This window comes from Microcaecilia unicolor, chromosome 8, assembly GCF_901765095.1.
Source record: "Microcaecilia unicolor chromosome 8, aMicUni1.1, whole genome shotgun sequence".
In the NCBI taxonomy this organism is placed as follows: domain Eukaryota; kingdom Metazoa; phylum Chordata; class Amphibia; order Gymnophiona; family Siphonopidae; genus Microcaecilia; species Microcaecilia unicolor.
Genome location: NC_044038.1, coordinates 5943510 through 5967815, shown reverse-complemented (window position 1 = coordinate 5967815; position 24306 = coordinate 5943510). Strand labels below are relative to the sequence as shown.

At 43.3% G+C, this 24306-nt stretch overlaps 1 protein-coding gene across 3 annotated transcripts; it reads left to right on the top strand.

The window, feature by feature from the left end:
• Positions 1 to 1684: 1684 nt before the first annotated feature.
• On the top strand, positions 1685 to 20299 carry LOC115476129 (somatostatin receptor type 5-like). 3 transcript variants are annotated; one of them, XM_030212310.1, is made up of 4 exons: positions 1685 to 1747; positions 1831 to 1891; positions 18320 to 18416; positions 18655 to 20299. In XM_030212310.1, the coding sequence occupies exon 4, from the start codon at positions 18675 to 18677 to the stop codon at positions 19683 to 19685; it is 1011 nt and encodes a 336-aa protein (XP_030068170.1). In that variant the 5' UTR covers positions 1685 to 1747; positions 1831 to 1891; positions 18320 to 18416; positions 18655 to 18674; the 3' UTR covers positions 19686 to 20299. The 3 variants fall into 3 exon arrangements, with proteins under 3 accessions (XP_030068170.1, XP_030068172.1, XP_030068173.1); XM_030212312.1 differs by lacking the exon at positions 1685 to 1747 and having other exon boundaries at positions 1772 to 1891; XM_030212313.1 differs by lacking the exons at positions 1685 to 1747; positions 1831 to 1891 and adding an exon at positions 8830 to 8917.
• The last annotated feature ends 4007 nt before the right edge of the window (positions 20300 to 24306 follow it).

Here is a 24306-nt window from a genome sequence, read left to right as displayed (position 1 = left end):
GATTTCCACGGTAGTAACCAGATAGTGCTGCACTGGTCGCAGGCGATTTTCAATGTCATGACCCGTTTAAGTGCCACTGAATATTGTGACCAGCCTACTCAGCATGGTTTAAGCGGACAGGAGCTCCTTCCCTCCCAGTTAAACCACGCTCGGTATTGATCCCTAAGCTTTTAGCTCACACATGCTGACAACTGTTTTTGCAGAAGCACCTATAGGTTATTTTTGATGTACAATGGATGCAGCTCTGCACAATGGAAGCTCACACACAGGGGTTTCATGAGTGATTAACACAAGTCATGGAGATACGGAAGAAGTTCTACCTCTTCCATGAGCTTTGTCCCGTAAGAGCAAAGACCAAACATTAAAGAAACTCCAGACCGCCCAGAACATGGCAGCCAGACTTATCTTTGGAAAAACCCGATTTGATAGCACAAAATCTCTCCGCGAAAAACTACACTGGCTGCCAATCAAAGAACGTATTGCTTTCAAAATCTGCACAATGGTTCACGAAATTATCTACGGTGAAGCCCCGGGATACATGACGGACCCAATTGACCTACCAACCAGAAATACTTCAAAATCAGCAGGAACATACCACAACATTACTGTATTTGTTCATACCGGAATTGGCGAACGCCTTTACGGTACTATGTAAGCCACATTGAGCCTGCAAATAGGTGGGAAAATGTGGGATACAAATGTAACAAATAAATAAATAAACCTGCACTACCCAAGCTGCAAAGGACTCAAATGCAAATCAACTTACGCATCCAACTTTTCCTACGTAAGCACACAATTGTGGATATGCACTTCCAAAAGCCTTAAAAACTATATACAACCACCTACACTTCTGGAGAACACTAAAAACATATTTGTTCAAAAAGGCATACCCTACCAACCATAGGAGCCAACTTTTCAAAATTATTGGGGGTGCTAAGCCCAATGGAAATAACCCCTCCCTGGACACATACAAGGAATTTTCTCAATATTGGGGGTGCTCAAGCACCTACAGAGTCAGCTCCAATGCTACCAACCCAACATAAAAGCCTGACCGCTGCAACACAACAAAACCAAAATACAGTATAGACACAATAATAACAAAATACATCATGGACACAACATAATTCTCCCGAGTACGACGCACCTATGTGGCTATGCCACACGAACCTTATCCTATCTCTACATCACTCTGTATTTGTTTACACCGGAGTCTGCAATCGCATCTCCGGCACTATGTAAGCCACATTGAGCCTGCAAATAGGTGGGAAAATGTGGGATACAAATGTAACAAATAAATAAATAAATAAAACTGTACTAGCTTAACTCCTGATTGCTGCTCATTAAGGCTATAATTAACATTTTGGTCCCTGATGGATTAATGCAAAGTATTCTCATACATTTTCTAACCCCACATTCTATTTGCTCTATCCTTTTGCTGAAACTCCCGGGTTTTGTCATTTCGATCCATGATTTGGCCTTGCATGGACAGTGTTGACTTCTTGCAGTTGGGAAATTGTATATTCCTGTGAGAGGCTCTGCAGATTCATACATCCACACACACTGAACGTTCCTCAGAAGAGAAGGCTGGAGGTCAGAGAGACATATCCTGCCTTCCTTTCTCCAATGGGAAGAGAATTTTGTAAGTAATTTAACACCCACTGAAGTTCTCACAGTCTTTTCCAGACACAGGCATTCGGTCTGCAGGAAGCAGTGCTGTACATCGGAGAACCACTTCAGTAACTATATGGTACTTTCATCTGATTCTGAAAATGTTCATTTAAGGTTTTGGAGGAACTGAAGATAATTCTTTTCCATGTTTTGTGTTGTAAGGATATATAACCACATGAAGACCGCAGTCTCCTGTCTCTCAACCACTTTTGCATATCCTCAGGTAAAGTCTCTTTTATTTTAGAAGTCATTGTACGATCACTTGTACCTACAAATGTTTAAAAATGTGCAGAGATTCTAGGTCTTTATCTGCTGCCGCAGTTTTTGATTCTTAAGGCGCTCGTTTGCATGGCCCAGACTGTATTTTTTTAAATAACTTTAAAACAATCAAAGGATTGATTCCTGAACAAAGCTTCCAGTAGGCACATACATTGGAGGGAGTGTCAGTGAGCTTATGAAAGGGAAGGGAAGGGGAAATGGGACTTGATATACTACTGCCTTTCTGAGGTTCTTGCAACTACAGTCAAAGTGGTTTACACTTTAAGCAAGCCTACCCTAATGCCCCAATCTAATCTCCCCAACTTCCATTCCCAATTCTGTTCTGACTTAAATACAGACCTCCCATCCTTCTCTTTCCATCTCTCCTTAATTTTATCCCTCCTTACCCCTTTTCTCCCAAATTACACTATCCCATCCTGTCTACCCTCTTTTATCCTAGTCATATATTATCTAGCTCAACTTATCGTACACTACTAAGCCCGACTTTACGTTGATTTACTACTGTCTTATTGAAAATTCTATTCTTAACTTTGTATTTCAAATTACTATGTAAGCCGCATTGAGCCTGCATTGTGTGGGAAAGCGCGGGGTACAAATGTAATAAATAATAATAATATATTCAGGTACTTATTTTGTACCTGGGGCAATGGAGGGTTAAGTGACTTGCCCAGAGTCACAAGCAGCTGCAGTGGGAATTGAACCCGGTTCCCCAGGATCAAAGTCCTCCATTAACCACTAGGCTACTCCTAGGAGCAGAAGGAGCTCTCAAACCAGTCCTCGGGACACACCTAGCTAGTCTGCTTTTCAGGGTAGCATGAGCTAGATTTGCACACAGTGCCTTCATTATATGCAAATCTACCTCATGCATATTCATTAAAATACCTCACGTACCAGTCTTTTGTTTTAAAGCTACTTCTTAATGCAAATTTTATTAATATCAATATTAACACATCAGTTTAAATCATTAATATTTTCAATGTGGATATACCTCCTGCTTATACTGCATACCTTAAACCACAAACTCACTAATCATTCATACCTATACACATAGAGCATATATGCACCACTTAGCTCAATAATAACCCAGATCTATACAAATACATTCCTGAACTTAACGTTTCTTATCACAATTCGGTTATCATTACACAGTGCATGTAGCAAAGATCATCCTTGTAGGTAGTCCTCTTATAATCATAGACTATATTTTAATCAGCAGTCATAAATTCAAACCAAGAATGTCTCGTAAGCAAAGTTCAACCGTTGTACATGCTCTTCATATTATTATTATTATTTGTAGCATTTGTATCCCACATTTTCCCACCTATTTGTATGCTCAATGTGGCTTACATTTGCCATAGTGGCGTTTGCCATTACCGGTCTACAGAGTTGCACATGGTTTTACAGTCAGTGCGTACATACATGGTATAAGAATACATTATGATCTTGCGTAGGTGTCAACATTAGGGTAAAAGTGATAGTGTTTGGCAATGAGGTTAGTGTCATAAGAACTCTTTCATATCCATAGGTTTACCAACGTAAATCAATGCAAGCCCTTCAGAGCATCTTGTAAAACAGCGTTGTTAATCCACGCCCTCCCAGGCATCATTGTTCCAAGCCCGATGCGTTTCGCACTAGGCGTCTTCAGGGGCTCAAGATCTACACACAGTAACAAAGCAAGTGTATCAGTTCCATCCCTGTCTTAACAAAATACAACCATTATTATAAAACACCAACTAATTTACCTCAGCTATTATGAGTGCTCAAGCTCTTCAGGCTGTTACCAAGATGGCTCCCTCCACAGAATACCGGAAATGAGATCAGCGTTACCGCTCTGCCTTACGCAGGAAAAGGTGTAATGGCTTCCTGAGTAATGGCTCGTCAATTAATTAAACTTCAATTACAGAAGATGGAGTACTCTGAGGATAAATGTTCATTTTTGAATAAAATTGTGATTCATCCTATGTAATCTATGCTAGTTTTTGCCCTTGAAAATTAGTATATATAGGACAAACAGTCAAAAAGGTAAAATACAGAATTGCACAGCATTTGAGTAATATTAGATTACAGAAATTAGATACTCCGCTGGTGAAGCACTGGCAGGATAAACAACATAGGCTGGAATATCTGAGATTTGTGGTTTTACACCAGATAGACTTAAGCGAGGGAATGTGCTGCATAGAATGAGGCAAATTGAACAACGTCTCATACACGATTGGAAAACAGTGACACCTACAGGGCTTAATGAAGAAGTGGAATGGGGGAATCTATAAATGGGAAGCAACAGACTCAGGAAGCCATTACACCTTTTCCTGCGTAAGGCAGAGCAGTAATGCTGATCTCATTTCCGGTATTCCATGGAGGGAGCCATCTTGGTAACAGCCTGAAGAGCTTGAACACTCATAATAGCTGAGGTAAATTAGTTGGTGTATTATAATAATGGATGTATTTTGTTAAGATAGGGATGGAACTGATACACTTGCTTTGTTACTGTGTGTAGATCTTGAGCCCCTGAAGACACCTAGTGCGAAACGCGTCAGGCTTGGAGCGATCACGCCTGCAAGGGCGTGGATTAACAATGCTGTCTTACAAGATGCTTTGAAGGGCTTGCATTGATTACGTTAGTAAACCTATGGATATGAAAGAGTTCTTATGACACCACTCAAGAGAATATGAGGAGCATGTACAACGGTTGAACTTTGCTTACAAGACATTCTTGGTTTGAATTTATGACTGCTGATTAAAAGACAGTCTATGATTATAAGAGGACTACCTACAAGGATGATCTTTGCTACATGCACTGTGTAATGATAACTGAATTGTGATAGGAAATGTCATGTTCAGGAATGTATTTGTATAGATCTGGGTTATTATTGAGCTAAGTGGTGCATATATGCTCTATGTGTATAGGTATGAATGATGGTATGAATGATTAGTGAGTTTGTGGTTTAAGGTGTGCAGTATAAGCAGGAGGTATATCCACATTGAAAATATTAATGATTTAAACTGATGCGTTAATATTGATATTAATAAAATTTGCAATAAGAAGTAACTTTAAAAGAAAAGACTGGTACGTGAGGTATTTTATTGATTGTTGTACTAAGTTCTATGATATTTACTCATTTAGTATTTAATGCATATTCATTGAGAAGAATGGCTAAACCGGGCTGGCACTCCAAGACAGGGATGTCGGGAGATCAGATCTCGGAGCTCTTAGCAAGTAACAGACTGTTTGGGTCATTAGCAGAAGAACCACAAATTGAATGGACCGACATTCAGAAACTTAATAAATACCTTATAAGAACTGTGTTTCATTCACGCACTCTAGTGGAATACTGCCATGTACAGCGAATCCCTAGAGGGTTAAGATTATACAAGGAACCGAGATTTTTAGATGATGACCAATATGTTAAACAGTGGAACGATTTGATTTCACAATGTTCTTTAGACTTGATGTTGATCACCATAGCAAAATTAAATCAAAATATTAAAAGCGCACAGGATGAGCTGAATGTGAAACTAGCAGGTATGAAGTGTAGACTGCAGGAGAATCAGTTTAACCAACAATTAGCTGAACATAATCACTTAATGGATAAGTATAAGGTTGAAATTAGGAATCAAACGATTTCTAAATTTAAGAGAGATGAACAAGATTATACTCGCGGATATGTTTATCCGTGGATGGATAAGGGTCGTAAATCTAGAAGAGGCAGAAAAAATAAGAAAGTTAATTTCATCAGCTCTTCCAGTGACTCTTCAGAAGGGGAAGTGGAGATCGCAGTTAATGAGCCTAGTGATCGACAAGAATCAAACAGAACCAGTGCTCAAACTTTTTTATGTGTCACAATACAGCCAATAATTCAATCATCGGGAGTAACATCGGGGGCCCGACCAAAGGGATTAACACGCAAACAGAATTGAGTGTAATCAACATATCATCTCACGAGTTAACTAAAGAGCAATATGAGATATTGGCCAAGGGTCTATCTTTTGTCCCAACGCAGTATTATGACTCTTTTCAGATGAAACAACATGTCTATACATTTTTCAGACAATTACGTTTGAAGCTTCATTTCAAGGATGAGGAGATATTTGAGGATATTCAGGGCGTAGAGCATTCATTTTCTGCTAAGCATCACTCTCCCTCGACGTGGATTCCTCCGGGACACATAGACGGGGCGATAGATACCTTTCAAAAATGGGTGTTGCAGGATATAGAAAAATTAGAAAACAAACGATCATTTGTGTATAGCAATTTATCTAAAGAACTAACTAGGGCGCTAACGCAGCTAGCGAGCAACAAACATTTAGTGATTACCAGGGCACATAAGGGAGTGCGACGATAATACAAGACAAGCAGACCTCTGTGAATGAAGCACATAGACAGTTATATGATCAGAGATTTTATCAAGTATTACCAAGAGATCCCACTATGGAATTAGTGGAGGATATGCATGAGTTACTAACAGGAGCACATCAGAAAGGGACTATTAGCAGAAAACAATACAGATATTTAGATAGACAATTTCCGAAAGTCCCGAATATTTACTTCCTGCCCAAAATACACAAAGATTATACTAATCCCCCTGGACGCCCTATTGTAAATGGTATAGGGTCATCTCTTGAGCCCTTGTCTCAATATTTAGATTTCCATCTCAATATAGCTGTACCTAAAATTGAATTATATATTAGAGACTCTACCCACTTGCTGCAAAAGTTGGATACTCTACAAATAGAAACGGAGGAATAAGTCACACTAGTCACTCTACTACTACTACTACTACTATTTAACATTTCTAAAGCGCTACTAGGGTTATGCAGCGCTGTACAATTTAACATGGGACAGTCCCTGCTCAAAGAGCTTACAATCTAAAGGACAAATGTAGGGGCAGTCAAATTGGGGCAGTCTAGATTTCCTGAACGGTATAAAGGTTAGGTGCCGAAAGCAACATTGAAGAGGTGGGCTTTGAGCAAGGATTTGAAGATGGGTAGGGAGGGGGCTTGGCGTAAGGGCTCAGGAAGTTTATTCCAAGCATAGGGTGAGGCGAGGCAGAATGGGCGGAGCCTGGAGTTGGCGGTGGTAGAGAAGGGTACTGAGAGGAGGGATTTGTCCTGTGAGCGGAGGTTTCGGGCGGGAACGTAAGTCACACTAGTCACTCTAGACGTTACAGCACTCTACACAAACATCCCTGAAAGGTAAGCTCTTCAATTAATTAAACATCAGTTACAGAAGATGGAATACTCTGAGGATAAATGTTCATTTTTGAATAAAATTGCTGAGAAAGTAATACTAAATAACTACTTTACGTTTGAAAAAGAGTTTTTTTCCGCAGACAAAAGGGGTAGCTAGGGGGAGGCTACAGTAGCCCCCACATTAGCGAATCTGTATATGGCTCAGTTTGAAAGTAAATATATATACCAGAATGGCTACATGCATTACATTAAACAGTGGGCACGGTATATTGACGACGTGCTGCTCATCTGGAAGGGGGATGTTAGTACGCTGGAAGAATTTTTGATTCAATTGAATGAATTTGACCCCAATATTAAGTTTACTACACATATAGGATATAATGCAGTAGAATTCCTAGACGTGCATATTGAATGGAACAACAATACATTCACTACTCAGGTGTTTAGAAAACCCACAGATAGAAATACCCTCCTTCATTATTCTAGCTTCCATCCGTCCCCTTTTAAAAAATGGTATACCTGTAGGACAGTTTTTGCGTATCCGGAGAATCTGTTCTGAGAAGAATGACTTTATTGTACAAGCTGCACAGATGAAACAGAGATTTAAAGAAAGAGGATATCCAGGGAGGGTTGTGCATAAAGCGTTCAACGAGGGCGTTTAATGTGCACAGACGCTGGCTATTTAATAAGGGCATTGAGTATAAGGATAAACGTCATATGTATTTTGCCTTATGTGACACAGACCCAGCAGATAACACAGATTATACGGAGACACTGGGGTTTATTTGGGATTCATAAAGTTTTTCGTGAATGCCCCTGGTTCTCATTCAAACGAGGGCAAAATTTGGGAGCCAAACTAAAATCCTACAGACAAATAGGTAAAGTTGAGTGTAGGGAACATCATAAGTGTAAGGGATGCACATAGCAGTGGCGTACCAAGGAGGGGGCGGTCCACCCTGGGTGCACGCCGCTGGGGGGTGCCGCTGTGCGCGCCTGCTGTGAGAGTTTGCTAACTTCTCTTGTTCGCTGCAGCTCCCTCTGCCCCGGAACAGGTTACTTCCTGTTCCGGGGCAGAGGGATCTGCAGCGAACGAGCAAAGTTAGTAAACTCGCAGCAGGCGCGCGCTGCGGCACCCCCCCCCCCAGCGGCATTCACCCAGGGGGGGGGTCTTTCACCGAGGAGGCAGGGCGCCGCCCCGGGTGTCCGCCCCGCTAGGAACGCCACTGGCACAGTGCCCGTATGCTTTGGAGACGTGCAGTGTGGAAATTCCCAATATGAAGAACCTTAAACAATACCAATTATTTTCGTCTACAGACTGTGATTCATCCTATGTAATCTATGCTATTTTGTGCCCTTGCAAATTAGTATATATAGGACAAACAGTCAAAAAGGTAAAACACAGAATTGCACAGCATTTGAGTAATATTAGATTACAGAAATTAGATACTCCGCTGGTGAAGCACTGGCAGGATAAACAACATAGGCTGGAAGATCTGAGATTTGTGGTTTTACAACAGATAGACTTAAGCGAGGGAATGTGCTGCATAGAATGAGGCAAATTGAACAACGGCTCATACACGATTGGAAAACAGTGACACCTACAGGGCTTAATGAAGAAGTGGAATGGGGGAATCTATAAATGGGAAGCAACAGACTCAAGAAGCCATTACACCTTTTCCTGCGTAAGGCAGAGCGGTAACGCTGATCTCATTTCCGGTATTCCGTGGAGGGAGCCATCTTGGTAACAGCCTGAAGAGCATGAGCACTCATAATAGCTGAGGTAAATTAGTTGGTGTTTTATAATAATGGATGTATTTTGTTAAGACAGGGATGGAACTGATACACTTGCTTTGTTACTGTGTGTAGATCTTGAGCCCCTGAAGACGCCTAGTACCGAAACGCGTCGGGCTTGGAGCGATCACGCCTGCGAGGGCGTGGATTAACAACGCTGTTTTACAAGATGCTCTGAAGGGCTTGCATTGATTTACGTTAGTAAACCTATGGATATGAAAGAGTTCTTATGACACTAACCTCATTGCCAAACACTATCACTTTTACCCTAATGTTGACACCTACACAAGATCATAATGTATTCTTATACCATGTATGTACGCACTGACTGTAAAACCATGTGCAACTCTGTAGACCAGAAATGGCAAATGCCACTATGGCAAATGTAAGCCACATTGAGCATGCAAATAGGTGGGAAAATGTGGGATACAAATGCTACAAATAATAATAATAATATGAAGAGCATGTACAACGGTTGAACTTTGCTTACGAGACATTCTTGGTTTGAATTTATGACTGCTGATTAAAAGACAGTCTATGATTTTAAGAGGATTATCTTTGCTACATGCACTGTGTAATTTATTTATTTATTTGTAGCATTTGTATCCCACATTTTCCCACCAGTTTGCAGGCTCAATGTGGCTTACATTATGCCGTGATGGCGATCGCCATTTACGGGTACAGAGTTACAAATGGTAATGCATTAAGGTGCATACATACATGGTGAAGAGGAATACATTATGATATTGCATTGAGGTTTCTGAGTGTTACAAATAGTTTTGCATTAGGTGTATACCTACATGGTAGAGAGAATAACCGAATTGTAATAAGAAACGTTATGTTCAGGAATGTATTTGTATAGATCTGGGTTATTATTGAGCTAAGTGGTGCGCATATGCTCTATGTGTATAGGTATGAATGATGGTATGAATGATTAGTGAGTTTGTGGTTTAAGGTGTGCAGTATAAACAGGAGGTATATCCACATTGAAAATATTAATGATTTTAACTGATGCGTTAATATTGATATTAATAAAATTTGCGTTAAGAAGTAGCTTTAAAACAAAAGACTGGTACGTGAGGTATTTTATTGATTGTTGTACTAAGTTCTATGATATTTACTCATTTAGTATCTAATGCATATTCATTAGGGATAGCTTAAAACCTGACTTGCTAGGTTTCTCCCAAGGACTGGGTTGACAACTCTTGAAATAACCTTAGAATTCTTCAAAGAAGAAAGGGATCTTTTGTCAGTAGACATTCAAAGCGAGTTATATTCAAATGTAGCAGGTATGTTCTTGTAACTTAAGGGCTTTTGTGAAAGGGCATTAGGCCTTTACCCCTGGATCCTATATAGCGCGCTTAGATTTAAGTGCCGAAATCAGCGTGGATTCTATAACACTGTGCGTAATTTAATTGGCTTAACAAGCTCATGAGCTAAGCGCATTCTGTAATGATGTGCGCCAAATTTCTAACACGCCCAGGCAAAAAGAGGTTATGGTCGTTTTGTGGGCATTCTGACATCTAGGCAGCTAGTTATAGAATATGGCCCAGTGCGCCTAAACCTACGCACTGGGATTTACGCCACTTTTTTGTCGGTGTAAATGGACGTGCCCAGATTTAGGTGCTGAAATATCAACTGCGCATGTTCTATAACTGGCGCCTAAATCTAGGTGCCGATTATAGAATGCATTTAAGTCAGCGCTAATATTTTAGGCGCAATATATAGAATCTCCTCCTTAACATGTGGTTATAGACTGTGGAAACCGGCTAACGTAGAAACGCATTAGTGGTATTGTATGTATTTATTCATTATTAAGACTTGCTATACCGCTGTTTCTAGCCAGTAGTTCACAGCCGTTTACAATAAAAAGTAGTAAAATAGAACATGTCGAAAAAGAACTACATTAGTTGATAGGAAAGCGCATTATCTTTTTAATTTTAAATATTTTTTGGAGGTAACATTTCCTGGGTGCAGAGTGGACATTATCCTGCAAGCGTGTTATGATTAACGTTTTAACTGGCTAATGCAGAGTTAATGCAGAAGCAACTAGCACTTTCTAAATAGGAAGCGGTAGGTGGTGTCACGCTCCCTATGCAAGTGCCAAACGCTTATGAACAAATGAGCCCATGACCTGCAATTAAAAAAAATTTTTAAACTCCAGAGCTGTTGCTTTAAGTCTGGGCTTAGTGCGGTAAAGTCCTGCATTAAAGCGCATTAAGCAAAGATTTAACAGGGGCTCCGAGACAATTCCCTCCCTCAGGATTGCACCCACACAAAATGCCAGTCAATTTTCACCTGGGAACCTTTTCGTAGTCGCTTCAAAACACTTTAATAATTAGACAGACAGGGAAATGGTGTACAAACTGGCCACAGCTTCGATTAGTGGTGAAAAACTTCAACCCGAGCAAAAACAAAATTCTTCTTTTGTAACCCAGAGGATGGACTACCTGCAGTCAGCAGCTGGAAGTCTGGGTAACAGTCAAACATATAAACGGCAAGTGACCGACTTACCTGCAAATGCGCAGTACAGACTTCCCTCTCTGTCCCGCCCTCGCGTCAATACGTCATGTCGTCAGAGGGCGGAACAGAGAGGGAAACGGAGTCGGACTGTCGGACGACGACGCTGCCGCCTGGAAACGAACATCGCGCGAACCAACCTCCACCCTCCCCCCCCATCCCCGCTGCCACTCCCACCCCCCTCCGTATCGGGCCCCCTGCACTGACCTGACAGCGCCTCTCACCTCCGTGTGGAAGCGCTGCAGGCAGCAGCAGAGCGATCTGCTGCTGCCTGCAGCGCTTTCACACGGAGGTGAGAGGCGCTGTCAGATCAGTGCAGGGGGCCCGGCACGGAGGGGGGAGGGAGCGGCGGCGAGGAGGGTAGCTGGACATGGGGGAGGGCAGGGGGGAGAGGGCATGGTTGCTGGACATGGGGTGAGAGCAGGTCAGAGAGGAGGGTTGCTGGACATGGGGGGAGAGCAGGGCAGAGGGCATGGTTGCTGGACATGGGGGGGAGGATCGGTGGACGGGGTGAGGCCAGGGGAGAGAGGAGGGCTGCAATACTCGCCCGTTTTTACAGGCTTAACGGCTAGTATAAATTAAGTAAACAACAAAACCCTGCCTTATCAGCTACAGCTACAAACGCCAAGCCTGCGATTGGGAGTTTAGGCCTCATGTTGACCCCCAGGGGAATGTTAAGGCCCTGTTCATAAGAACATAAGAACAGCCATACTGGGTCAGACCGATGGTCCATCTTGCCCAGTATCCTGCTTCCAACAGTGGCCAATCCAGGTCACAAGTACCTGGCAGAAACCCAAATAGTAGCAACATTCCATGTAGAACCCCAAAGAGTAACAAAATTCTTCAGGGTGGAGGAGTGGCCTAGCGGCTAGAGTACTACTACTACTACTATTTAACATTTCTAAAGCGCTACTAGGGTTACGCAGCGCTGTACAATTTAACATAGAAGGACAGTCCCTGCTCAAAGAGCTTACAATCTAATGGACAAATGTACAGTCAGTCAAGTAGGGGCAGTCAAATTGGGGCAGTCTAGATTTCCTGAAAGGTATAAAGGTTAGGTGCCAAAAGAGGTGGGCTTTGAGCAAGGATTCAAATTCCACTGCTGCTCCTTGTGATCTTGGGCAAGTCACTTAACCCTCCATTGCCTCAGGTACAAACTTAGATTGTGAGCCCTCCTGGGACAGAGAAAAGTAACTCACCTTCAGCCACTACTGAAAAAGGTGTGAGAAAATCTAAAAAAAATAAATAAATAGCAAGATTCTAGCAACATTCCATGGAGAACCCCAAAGAATAGGAGTGGAGGAGTGGCCTAGTGGTTAGAGCACTGGTCTTGCAATCCAGAGGTGGCTGCTGGTTCAAATGCTACTGCTGCTCCTTGTGATCTTGGGCAAGTTACTTAACCCTCCATTGCCTCAGATACAAAAACTTAGATTGTGAGCCCTCCTGGGACAGAGAAATATCCAGAGTACCTGAATGTAACTCACCTTCAGCTACTACGGAAAAAGGTGTGAGCAAAATCTAAATATATGGAATGCTGCTACTATTGAAGATTCTACATGGAATGTTGCCACTTTTTGAGATTCTGGAACGTTGCTACTATTTGAGATTCTAGATGGAATGTTGCTAGTGGAGGAGTGGCCCCGTGGTTAGAGCACCAGTCTTGCAATCCAGAGGTAGCCAGTTCAAATCCCAGTGCTGTTCCTTGTGATCTTGGGCAAGTCACTTAACCCTCTGTTGCCTCAGGTACAAACTTAGATTGTGAGCCCTCCTGGGACAGAGAAATATCCGGAGTACCTGAATGTAACTCACCTTGAGCTACTACTGAAAAAGGTGTGAGCAAAATCTAAATAAATAAATAAAATGGTGTACCACAGGATGTGTTCAGGCATCCCGCACTAAGGGGGTCCTTTTACCAAGCTGTGGAATAAAGGTCCCTGCATTAGCGGCAGGGGCTGTTTCTCCCACATCCCAGGGCCCTTTTTGGCACAATGGGTAAAAAAAAAAAGCCCCCGACACATATGACCATGTGGTGGGGATCCCTTAACCACCACCCATTCAGGTGGCGATAAACTAGTGGTAACTGGGCAGTGTGCGGTGATGCCCGATTACCACTGGGTTTTCGCTACGCAAGCCATTTCTGGGGGTTTTCTTTTTCCTGAAAGTAAAGCACTTGCCGTGCGGCCATGTTTGGGGAGGGGGGCTCCTGCGGTAGCCTAGCAGTACTTCTTTTTAATGAGTGGTAAGCTGCGATGGGCTTAGCCTAGTGGTTAGTGCAGTGGCCTTTGATCCTGGGGAACTGAGTTCGATTCCCACTGCAGCTCCTTGTGACTCTGGGCAAGTCACTTAACCCTCCATTGCTGCTGGTACAAAATAAGTACCTGAATATATGTAAACCACTTTGAATGTAGTTGCAAAATACCACAGAAAGGCAGTCTATCAAGTCCCATTTCCCTTTCCCTTACTGCTGCTTCATAAAAGAACCCTCAGTTAAGCCCCAGCTAAAACAAACATTTTAATATTAGTTACACTCGCTTTGGAGCAGGCAGTAGAGCCCATGTAAAAAAGAAAATGCATATTTAAGGACCCTTTTACTAAGCTGCGGACAGCACTAACACCTGCTTACCGCAGCTTAAAATGCACCACCATGGGGCGCACAGAGGTATCCCGCGGTATTTTACTGGCAGTGCTAAAAGTGGCCTGTGCTATCCCCAGTGTGGGTCTTTCCTGCGCACTAAAAGGGCTACTTGATGTTTCTATCAGCCCAAAGTCTGCCCAGACACAACCTCTTCAACGTGCAGCATCCCAGCCATCTACACATGTAAACAGCAGTTTATTTATTTTTAATTTATTTATTAGGATTTATTTACCGCCTTTTTGAAGGAATTCACTCAAGGCAGTGTACAGTAAAAATAAATCAAACATAAGCAATAGACAATTACAGCAGTAAATATATTCAAACAGCAATACAAAGTATGGCACAGTATACTACTTGCAATGACAACACAATACACAATAAAACATTTTAATAGCGTAGGATATAAGCCAATCCACACAGCTAAATGCCACGTTTTACATATGTAGATGATTGTAAGATGATCTCCAGTACGTACTTTGTCTGTTTTGCCCCACTGAAATGTTGGTATTTGAGAATGTAGTAAAAGCAGTTAGCTTAGCGGAGTTTTAAAAAGGTTTGGATAGCTGCCTAAAAGAAAAGTCCATAAGCCGTTATTAAAATGGACTTCTTATTTCTAGGACGAGCAGCATAAAATGTACTGTTTTGGGATCTTGCCAGGTACTTGTGACCAGGATTGGCCACTGTTGGAAACGGGATGCTGGGCTTGATGGACCTTCGGTCTGTCCCAGCATGGCAATACTTATGTACTTCTGGAAATTCTAAAAGTGCAGTGTCAACAGATCACTGGATCAGTCCTTCATCCCTGGATATTTCCTTCAAAACTATAAACTTCCAAAACTGGAGGACAACACACCACACCACACCACACAGGCACTGTTTCCAGAATCTTAGCTGGGTTGCAGTGCCAACCCAAGATGTGAGATATGCAGACAATTCTTATTTCGTGTTTTTATTGCTGTAAAACCTTTCATCCTGAGATGGTGGCTAAGGTTATCTCATCCGTTTCCTATTTGGTAGGTTTGCAATGGCGAAGCTTGTACAGATTTATGAGTGCAAATTGATAGAGGCAAAGCCTTTTACAAGGAATATATTTCTTGTGAATGAAATGTTCCTTCAGTCAAGATGTCTCTCTTACTTTGAGCGGTTTCTGGTTACTGCATCAGTGAAAACAGTAAAATCAGTTTCTCAACGAAGGTTAGCTTTCTGATCAAAGCCTTACTTTAAGTGTCTTTAAAAAGATGTGTTGGATATTCAAGGGGATTTTAGAGGTCTAGAGTCTGGTATTCAGCAAGCTGGCAGGCATACAATTTATCTAGATCAAGTTATCCATCTAAATATTTAGTAGAAATTATTCAGATAAGTTTGCTACTGAACTCTGGGGCCCTTTTACTAAGCTGCATAGGTGCCTACACACAGGGCCGCCGAAAGACTAGGCCGGGCCAGGGGCAAGGCCACCCCGCCTTCGCCCAACCCCCACCCTTGCAGTCCGCGGTCTCACCTGCCTGCCTCCACGGCTCCGGGCCCCCTGCATTCAAGGCGGCAGTCGCAGATCGCCTGTCTTCTGGCCTTCCCTCCCTATGTCCCGCCTTCGTCTGATGTAACTTCCGGTTTCCGCAAGGGCAGGACACAGGGAGGGAAGGCCCAAAGGGAGGCGATCTGTGACTGCTGCTTCGAATGCAGGGGGCACGGAGCCGAGGAGGCAGGCAGGTGAGACCGGGAACTGCAGCGCCGGCGGCCTGACCCCGGCAGGGAGGCCCGGGTAATTTTGTCCCCCCCTGCTCCCCCTCTCGGCAGCCCTGCCTATGCGTGCCAAATTGGAGTTACCGCCCAGTTACTGGGTGGCCCTTGCAGGATAATTTCAATTTTGGTGTGCATCCGCTATGCGTGTCTGAAAAATATTTTTTATTTTCTGACACGTGGAAGCTATGAGCGTCAAGTGGAATTTCACGCACATAGACCAGTACCAGCCGATTACCATGATTACCTTACCGCTAGGTCAATGGCTGCTGGTAAGGTCTCAGACCCAAAATGGACGCGCGGCAATTTTCATTTTGCCGCACGTCCATTTTCGGCAAAACATAAAAGGCATTTTTTGTAGGTGCACTAAAAAATAATTCTGCGCGCGCCCAAAACACACGTCTACACTACCGCAGGCCATTTTTCAGCGCACCTTAGTAAAAGGACCCCCTTAGGATTTTTGGATAATTTGAGAATAGCCGGCACTGATATCTGCAATCTCAGAACTCCCAGATTAAATCCAGAGTAGGAAAAATGGTTCAAGTAGGACAGAGTTTTGGAACTGGTAAATAATTACATGAAACCCACTATGCTCAGCACAGATCCTGAAAACCTGTGTCCCTTCTCATGGGACCTCTTTTACAAAGCTGCAATAGGGCTACCGTGGCAATGTCATGTGACAAATTGGGTTCTACTCATCTCCATATGGTCACCCACCCTATGGCCCATATCTCTGACTTGCCATTCCCTCTGTCCATCCCAGTGGCGTCACGAGGGCAGTTGACACCCGGGGCGGGTCGCCGCTGCGCACCCCCCCCCCCCCCCGGGTGCAGCGCGACGCACCCTCCCCCCTCCGTAGCGCAACCCCCCCCCCGCGAGAACATACATGGAAGGCGGTGAGAGGCGGGCGGGAGGGCCAATCAGCCGAGTGCACGCCGCTAGGGGGTGTCGGCGCCTCGCTAGTTCCTTGCTCTCTCTGCCCCGGAACAGGAAGTAACCTGTTCCGGGGCAGAGAGAGCAAGGAACCAGCGAGGCGCCGACACCCCCCAGCAGCGTGCACCCGGGGCAGACCACCCCCCCCCTTCCTACGCCACTGGTCCATCCTAGGATTGCTACTGCCATGGTGGTGGTGGGGATATAATAGAAAAAGCAGAAGGCCATCCAAGCCAGGGGAACAATCAGGAGGAGGGATCTGTAGTAGGCCAGCTATGGATCCAGAAGAAAGAGCGGCAAAACACAGAAGAAAGCGGATCTCCGCAATGGAAAAACCAAGAAAAGAACACAGCAAAGGTGACAAGATGGATGACGCCAAAACAACCTTCTACTGGACTCAGAAAAAAGTTCACAGCAAGAGTTTATTCTTAAAAAAAACTGGACTCAAACTCTGCCACATAAAGGTTCGCGATGTTGGGAGCCATGGCAGGCCCCAGTAGAAGTTTGTTTGGTGTCATCCATCTTGTTACCTTCGCTGTGTTCTTTTCCAGAAGAAAGAGAACAGGGAAGACACAGCATGACAGGGAGCCAGTAAGGGAGGAGGTGTTATGTACAGCCTAATAGGGAACCCAAGTGCAGAGATACAGCCTGGCAGCCCAGAGCTGGAAGGAAGGAAGAGGTAGACAGCAAACACATGGGTCCTGACTAGCAAAGGCTGCAGGTTAGAACATTCCTGGGGGCAATTTGGAATTACATTCTTTAACCATTTGTTTGCAATTAGCTCCAACATTAAAACTCGTGACTGACATTTTGTGTACACTAATCTTGTCACAAAACCTGCTACCCACACTTTCTCAAGAAGCTGGTACAGAGCAGGACGTACCCCAACAGTAATATGTCCACAGCCAAACTGTTTACGAGATTTGGGCATGAACTGTACGAGTCCTTTACTAATGATGCCCCTGATCCCGGAGGGAATGGCGATGCTTAAAACGATTAGAATTCCAGAAAACATGGTCCTTTGTTATAAAGAAATGAAGACATAGCCGGGAGTGGCCTTGATGGCACGGCAAGGGAAGAGTAAATGGGACAGACAAAATAAAACTTTACAATCTTATGGGGCTGACATCTTCAATGTTTCTAAGTTATATAATTCTTTGGTTTTCTTCCTTTCATACCAACTGATGCAAAATCCTTAGAGCACATCTCAGAATGAAGACTTTTGTCTAAAGGACATGCATGATGTCAAATTTCCATTTCATTATATTAAAGTCCAAAAGCCCTTTGGTCAATGTCAGAGGTTGCATGAGGAAAGAATTGACCCACTCAACTACCGTAGGGATGACTGGAAGCCCCTTGTTCAATAACTCTATGAATGCAAAGAGCAGTTCATTGAGCCCAGCAGTTCTGGTGAGAGCTCCTATGATTAAAAAAAAAAAAAAAAAAGACAGCATAGTTGTGGTAAACAGTACAGAAGGAGGCTGTGAATTCACTTCCGAAGATTACTGTATTTTCTAAACAGCGGGAATATTTTGTAACTTGCTTAATTTATATCTCCTTTTCTAGCGCTGTGGAAATACATTCCTGCCGGGTTGGACTTCAATTATTAATCTTGAATTTTTCTGCGTTCTATAAATTGGAACAGGCACCTGCTCCAGATAAGGTAAAAAAAAAAAAAAACATTTTGGGGTAGTCAGTGGAAAAGCTGGATAGCCAACACCAGCTTTACTAGAATGAGAATCAGTATAGTAACATAGTAGATGACGGCAGAAAAAGACCTGCATGGTCCATCCAGTCTGCCCAACAAGATAACTCATTTTATTGGTGAAAAGAATAACTCATTAATTTGTTTTTCTATCAACAAACTAATTATGGAAATATATGTTTTGTTAACTTTCTAGAAACAAGAGAAGAGGGAAAAATGGAGAGTTTAGATACTGATTACCTACAGAATGACAGCCTTCTTCTCGACTTGTGGAACTTCACAGAATCGTATGAAGTCTCTCCAGACCTCAGTACCAATACTATTGTCACATCTGTATTTCTCCTGTTGATATGTGTAATTGGATGTATAGGAAACACCTTGGTGTTCTGGGCAATTTTCAGATATGTCAAGATGAAAACTGTGACCAACATTTACATTTTAAACGTGGCTGCAATAGATCTACTCAATGCGTTGGTCTTGCCCTTTGATGTCGCTCATAATATCTTAAAGGCCTGGCCCTTTGGTTCAGTTCTCTGCAAATTCATGTGGATTGTGCATCACAATCTATTCCCCAGAGGTTTTTTCCTAACTGTGATGAGTGTTGACTGCTGTGTCTCTGTATACCGTCCAATGATGTCCAACAAGTGGCGGAAGGCAAGGGTGGTCACCTTGATCTGTGCAACAGTTTGGGTGTCTGCAACCCTATTGTCCCTTCCAGCCATTATATATGCAGATGTGCATCTAGTTTTTCAAGTTTGTACACTTGATTTCTCACAGGACATCTGGGCCTACTCTTATGACGTTTATACCTTCACTGTAGGAATTTTAGTACCCCTGCAGATCATCGGTCTCTGCTTCTTTTTAATTGCTGTTAAGGTGAGATCTTCTGGTCAACCAGTTGGCTCACCAAGGTGTGGCAGCTCGAAAGGGAGCAGGAAGGCCCTGTTTCTCACAATTGTCTTTTTAATTTGCTGTTCCCCCATACAAATACTGCTAATCACCCATCGTTATTTTCCGCTCACTTTTGACTGGCTGCTTTCCTTCTTCTACGTTCTGGCCAGTGTTAGAATCTGTGCTAATCCCATAGTTTGTGGGCTTCTATTCAATGATTTCCATGAAAGTTTTCGGACCATTTTGTGTTTCTGGAGAAAAGCTGGTGCTGAGGCCAGTGACCCACGTGAGAGCAAAGAAGAGAATAGCTATCATCAGGAGTCCATGTTAGCTTAGCAAACAACAGTATGGAATGAACTGCTGACGTTCACACTTTTCTGGGGGCAAGGTGCACATCCAATTTCTTTTACAATAGGCCTCACATACATAGTAGTGAAACATCAAGTCAGGTCTGACTACTTGCAAGGTATAAAACTGAACATACCTTCTGATCATAATCCCACAAGAGCAGCAAATCCACACTCAGGGTGAGGATAAACGTACAAACAGGATCCCCAACACAAGAAGACTGGGCAGGCTTAGGTCACGACTAGCAAAATGGAAATACACGGAAATAGTTGGGGCTCTTAATATCTAGCTTGTGACAGCGGTCTTGAAGCTGCTTATAAACACTGACAGAATTAAGCCCAGATATTCAAAGCTGGTCAATGTCTCGGCACAGGTATTGAACATTTTTCAATCTTTTTAAACCAAATGTGCAAAGTAATGGACTAAATACTTTAAACTTTCAATCTTTTAAAACAAATGTGCAAGGTGAAAAGCTGAGTACTTATCCAGTCTCGTGGGAATTCTTCCACTTTATTCCTCTTTATTCCACACTGCCTTCCCCTGAAACCGCCCAAGTCACTGGGCAAGTCACTTAACCCTCCATTGCCCCATGTAAGCCGCATTGAGCCTGCCATGAGTGGGAAAGCGCAGGGTACAAATGTAACAAAAATAAAATAGATACTATTGGAGATTCTACATGGAATGTTTGGTCCTGGGAACTGAGGAACTTTCGATTCCCACTTCAGGCACAGGCAGCTCCTTGTGACTCTGGGCAAGTCACTTAACCCTCCATTGCCCCATGTAAGCCGCATTGAGCCTGCCATGAGTGGGAAAGCGCAGGGTACAAATGTAACAAAAATAAAATAGATACTATTGGAGATTCTACATGGAATGTTGCTACTATTGGAGATTCTGCATGGAATGTTGCTATTCCACTAGCAACATTCCATGTAGAAGGCTGCGCAGTCTTCTGTTTCTGGACGTCAGACTCACAGAAGCAGAAGCCTGCGCGGCCACATTGGTGATCTGCAAGGGCCGACTTCTACATGGAATGTTGCTAGTGGAATAGCAACATTCCATGTAGAATCTCAAATAATAGCAACAGTGGAGGAGTGGCCTAGTGGTTAGGGTGATGGACTTTGGTCCTGAGGAACTGAGTTTGATTCCCACTTCAGGCACAGGCAGCTCCTTGTGACTCTGGGAAAGTCACTTAACCCTCCATTGCCCCATGTAAGCCACATTGAGCCTGCCATGAGTGGGAAACCGCAGGGTACAAATGTAACAAAATTAAATAAAAATAATACATTTCATTTGGTCAAATTGATGTTTCAATTGCTGGCAATGTCTCACCATGAAAGCTTCAATTTTCTCATGAGATATGCAGTGGTGATGTTCGATTGCCCACATTTTGAATGTCCTTGTGGTATGTCCAATGCACAATAACTCACAGGGACATTTAAGTGCATAAACCACATTTTCTGAATCACAAGTAGTACAATGTCTCAATTTCAGCTCCTTACCATTTTGCCAAGTCAAAGTAGAGTTCTCAATACAATAGTCACGGGACAGATGGAACAATGACCACATTTTTTTTATGTCCCCGTCCCCACCGTGTAATTCTTTTCTGACCATAAAATTGCAATTAAGAGCATATGAAATCATTAATCTTCGATCTTGAAACACATCACTTGTTTGAATAACATTCAAATGCTTCTTAATTACTGTTGCTATTTTAGGAGACATCTTAGTATGTTTTAATATGCAGAAAACTGCTGATGGAGTTGTTTTTTCTTCCCTTGATTCCAATAAAGATTCCATGTGATTATACAATGCTCATTTAAATAATTTTTTATAAGTTTTTCAGGATACTCTTTAAAATTTATTTTTCAGCTTCTCAGAAGATTGTCTTTACTGCTGAGTAATGTCACATATTCTTTTGTATCGTAGAAATTGCGAAAATGGGAGACTATTTTTAAGAAATGTCGAGGGGCATAATCGAAGGGGACGCCCACGTTTTCCTGAGGACGTCCTCGCAGGACATACCTGTGAAAGGGTGGGGAAACCCATATTATTGAAACAAGACGGACGTCCATCTTTCGTTTCGATAATACAGTCGGGGACGCCCAAATCTGGAAATTTAGGTCGACCTTAGAGATGGTCGTTTCTGATTTTCGGCGATAATGGAAACTGAGGACGCCCATCTCAGAAACGACCAAATTCAAGCCCTTTGGTCATGGGAGGAGCCAGCATTCGTAGTACACTGGTCCCCCTCACATGCCAGGACACCAACCGGGCACCCTAGGGGGCACTGCAGTGGACTTCAGAAATTGCTCCCAGGTGCATAACTCCCTTACCATGTGTGCTGAGCCCCCCAAAACCCACTACCCACAACTGTACACCACTACCATAGCCCTTATGGGTGAAGGGGGACACCTAGATGTGGGTACAGTGGGTTTCTGGTGGGTTTTGGAGAGTGTATGTGGATTTAAATGTTACTGGACACCATGGTAAAGAAATCCTAATAAATAAATTATAAATAAATGAATAAAATAGCGATTGTCTCCTCTATTGAGCAAGGACAAGTTAAGTTGCTTGATTTGCTTGTGAGGTTACCTATACAACTGGTTTTATCCGCATGGAAAGATAACACAGCTTTGTCAATGCAGGGGCGTAGCCACGGGCAGGCCTGGACGGGCCCAGGCCCAGCCACTTTTCCTTCAGGCCCGCCCACCCTAACAAGCCCCAACCCAAGTGAGGCGCCATCTTTTCCTGCCTGCCTCTTTTGCCCGCTCCCCTCATCCGCGTAGTCTGTTCATTTTTACTCCCTGAAGCGCCGTTCTCCCTCCAGCACCGGCGATTCCCATAGCCTGCTGCCAGCGTGCGTCGTCAGGGCGGGGCCTCTTCTTAGGCGTGTCCCACCTCGGGAGGGGATGGCGAAGGGAGAAAGTGCTGCCCAGGTAGGCCAAGGAGGGAGAGATAAGAAGATGCCCGGGGGGGGGGGGGGAGAGGGAATTTTTTAAAATAACTGTACAGGGGTGGGGGTGGGAACGGCTCTGTCTGGTTCATAAATATGGAAAAGTGGATGCTATTAAGAGATGTAGCATCAACAGTTTAAAAGCCTTTCTGTTAGCTAGATAATGTTAATGTTTTGTGCTGGGAACTCAACTATTTGAGAATAATGTCCTGTGGGTTGGGGATTGTATGTATTTGAATTTTTCAATAAAAATATTGAAATTCCTAAGTTTGGCCATCTCCACCCCCCCCCCCCCTCACACCCGGCCTACCTTTACTGGTCCCTGGTGGCCGTAGAGAAGCGAGTAGCATTGCTCCGGCCTTTTCCCCTTAAAGACCAGGGACCAGCAAAGGTAGCCCCAGGGCAGCATACAGAGGAGGCTTCTTGAAATTTTCTTTCGGGGGGGGGGGGATAGAGGGAGGAACAGAAGGGGGGTAGCCAAAGTTCAGAGCTGGGGTGGGGGATGTTAAAGGGGTGGGTTATGCTGCTCTGTGGGTTAGAGGGCGTCTGGGAAAGAGGAAGTGGCAAGACACAGGCAGATAATTTTATGCAGATCCCGGCGGAAAATTGGCCTTTACCCATATAACACCCAGCGGCCAACACCTAAACAATTAGAGCCAGCCCGGACATGGCCCAACATTGAATATTTGAGACTAAATCTGCTTGCAAGCTGAATATCCAACGGACAGAGAAATGTGCTAAAATAAAAGTGGTTCCGTTTCCAAATGCCAGAAAGGTAAAAAATATATATTTATATATTCAGGTTTTGCTCCCACCTTTTTCAGTAGTAGCTCAAGGTGAGTTACATTCAGGTACTCTGGATATTTCTCTGTCCCAGGAGGGCTCACAATCTAAGTTTGTACCTGAGGCAATGGAGGGTTAAGTGACTTTCCCAAGATCACAAGGAGCAGCAGTGGGATTTGAACCAACCACCTCTGGATTGCAAGACTGGTGCTCTAACCACTAGGCCACTCTTCCACTCCCAAGTGCTATCTAGAATCTCAAATAGTAGCAACATTCCAGAATCTCATAAAGTGGCAACATTCCATATAGAATCTTCAATAGTAGCAACATTCCATAAATTTCATTTATTTAGATTTTGCTCATACCTTTTTCTGTAGTAGCTCAAGGTGGCAAGTTACATTCAGGGACTGGATATTTCTCTGTCCCAGGAGGGCTCACAATCTAAGTTTGTACCTGAGGCAATGGAGGGTTAAGTGACTTTCCCAAGATCACAAGGAGCAGCAGTGGGATTTGAACCAACCACCTCTGGATTGCAAGACTGGTGCTCTAACCACTAGGCCACTCTTCCACTCCCAAGTGCTATCTAGAATCTCAAATAGTAGCAACATTCCAGAATCTCATAAAGTGGCAACATTCCATATAGAATCTTCAATAGTAGCAACATTCCATAAATTTCATTTATTTAGATTTTGCTCATACCTTTTCTGTAGTAGCTCAAGGTGGCAAGTTACATTCAGGGACTGGATATTTCTCTGTCCCAGGAGGGCTCACAATCTAAGTTTGTACCTGAGGCAATGGAGGGTTAAGTGACTTTCCCAAGATCACAAGGAGCAGCAGTGGGATTTGAACCAACCACCTCTGGATTACAACACT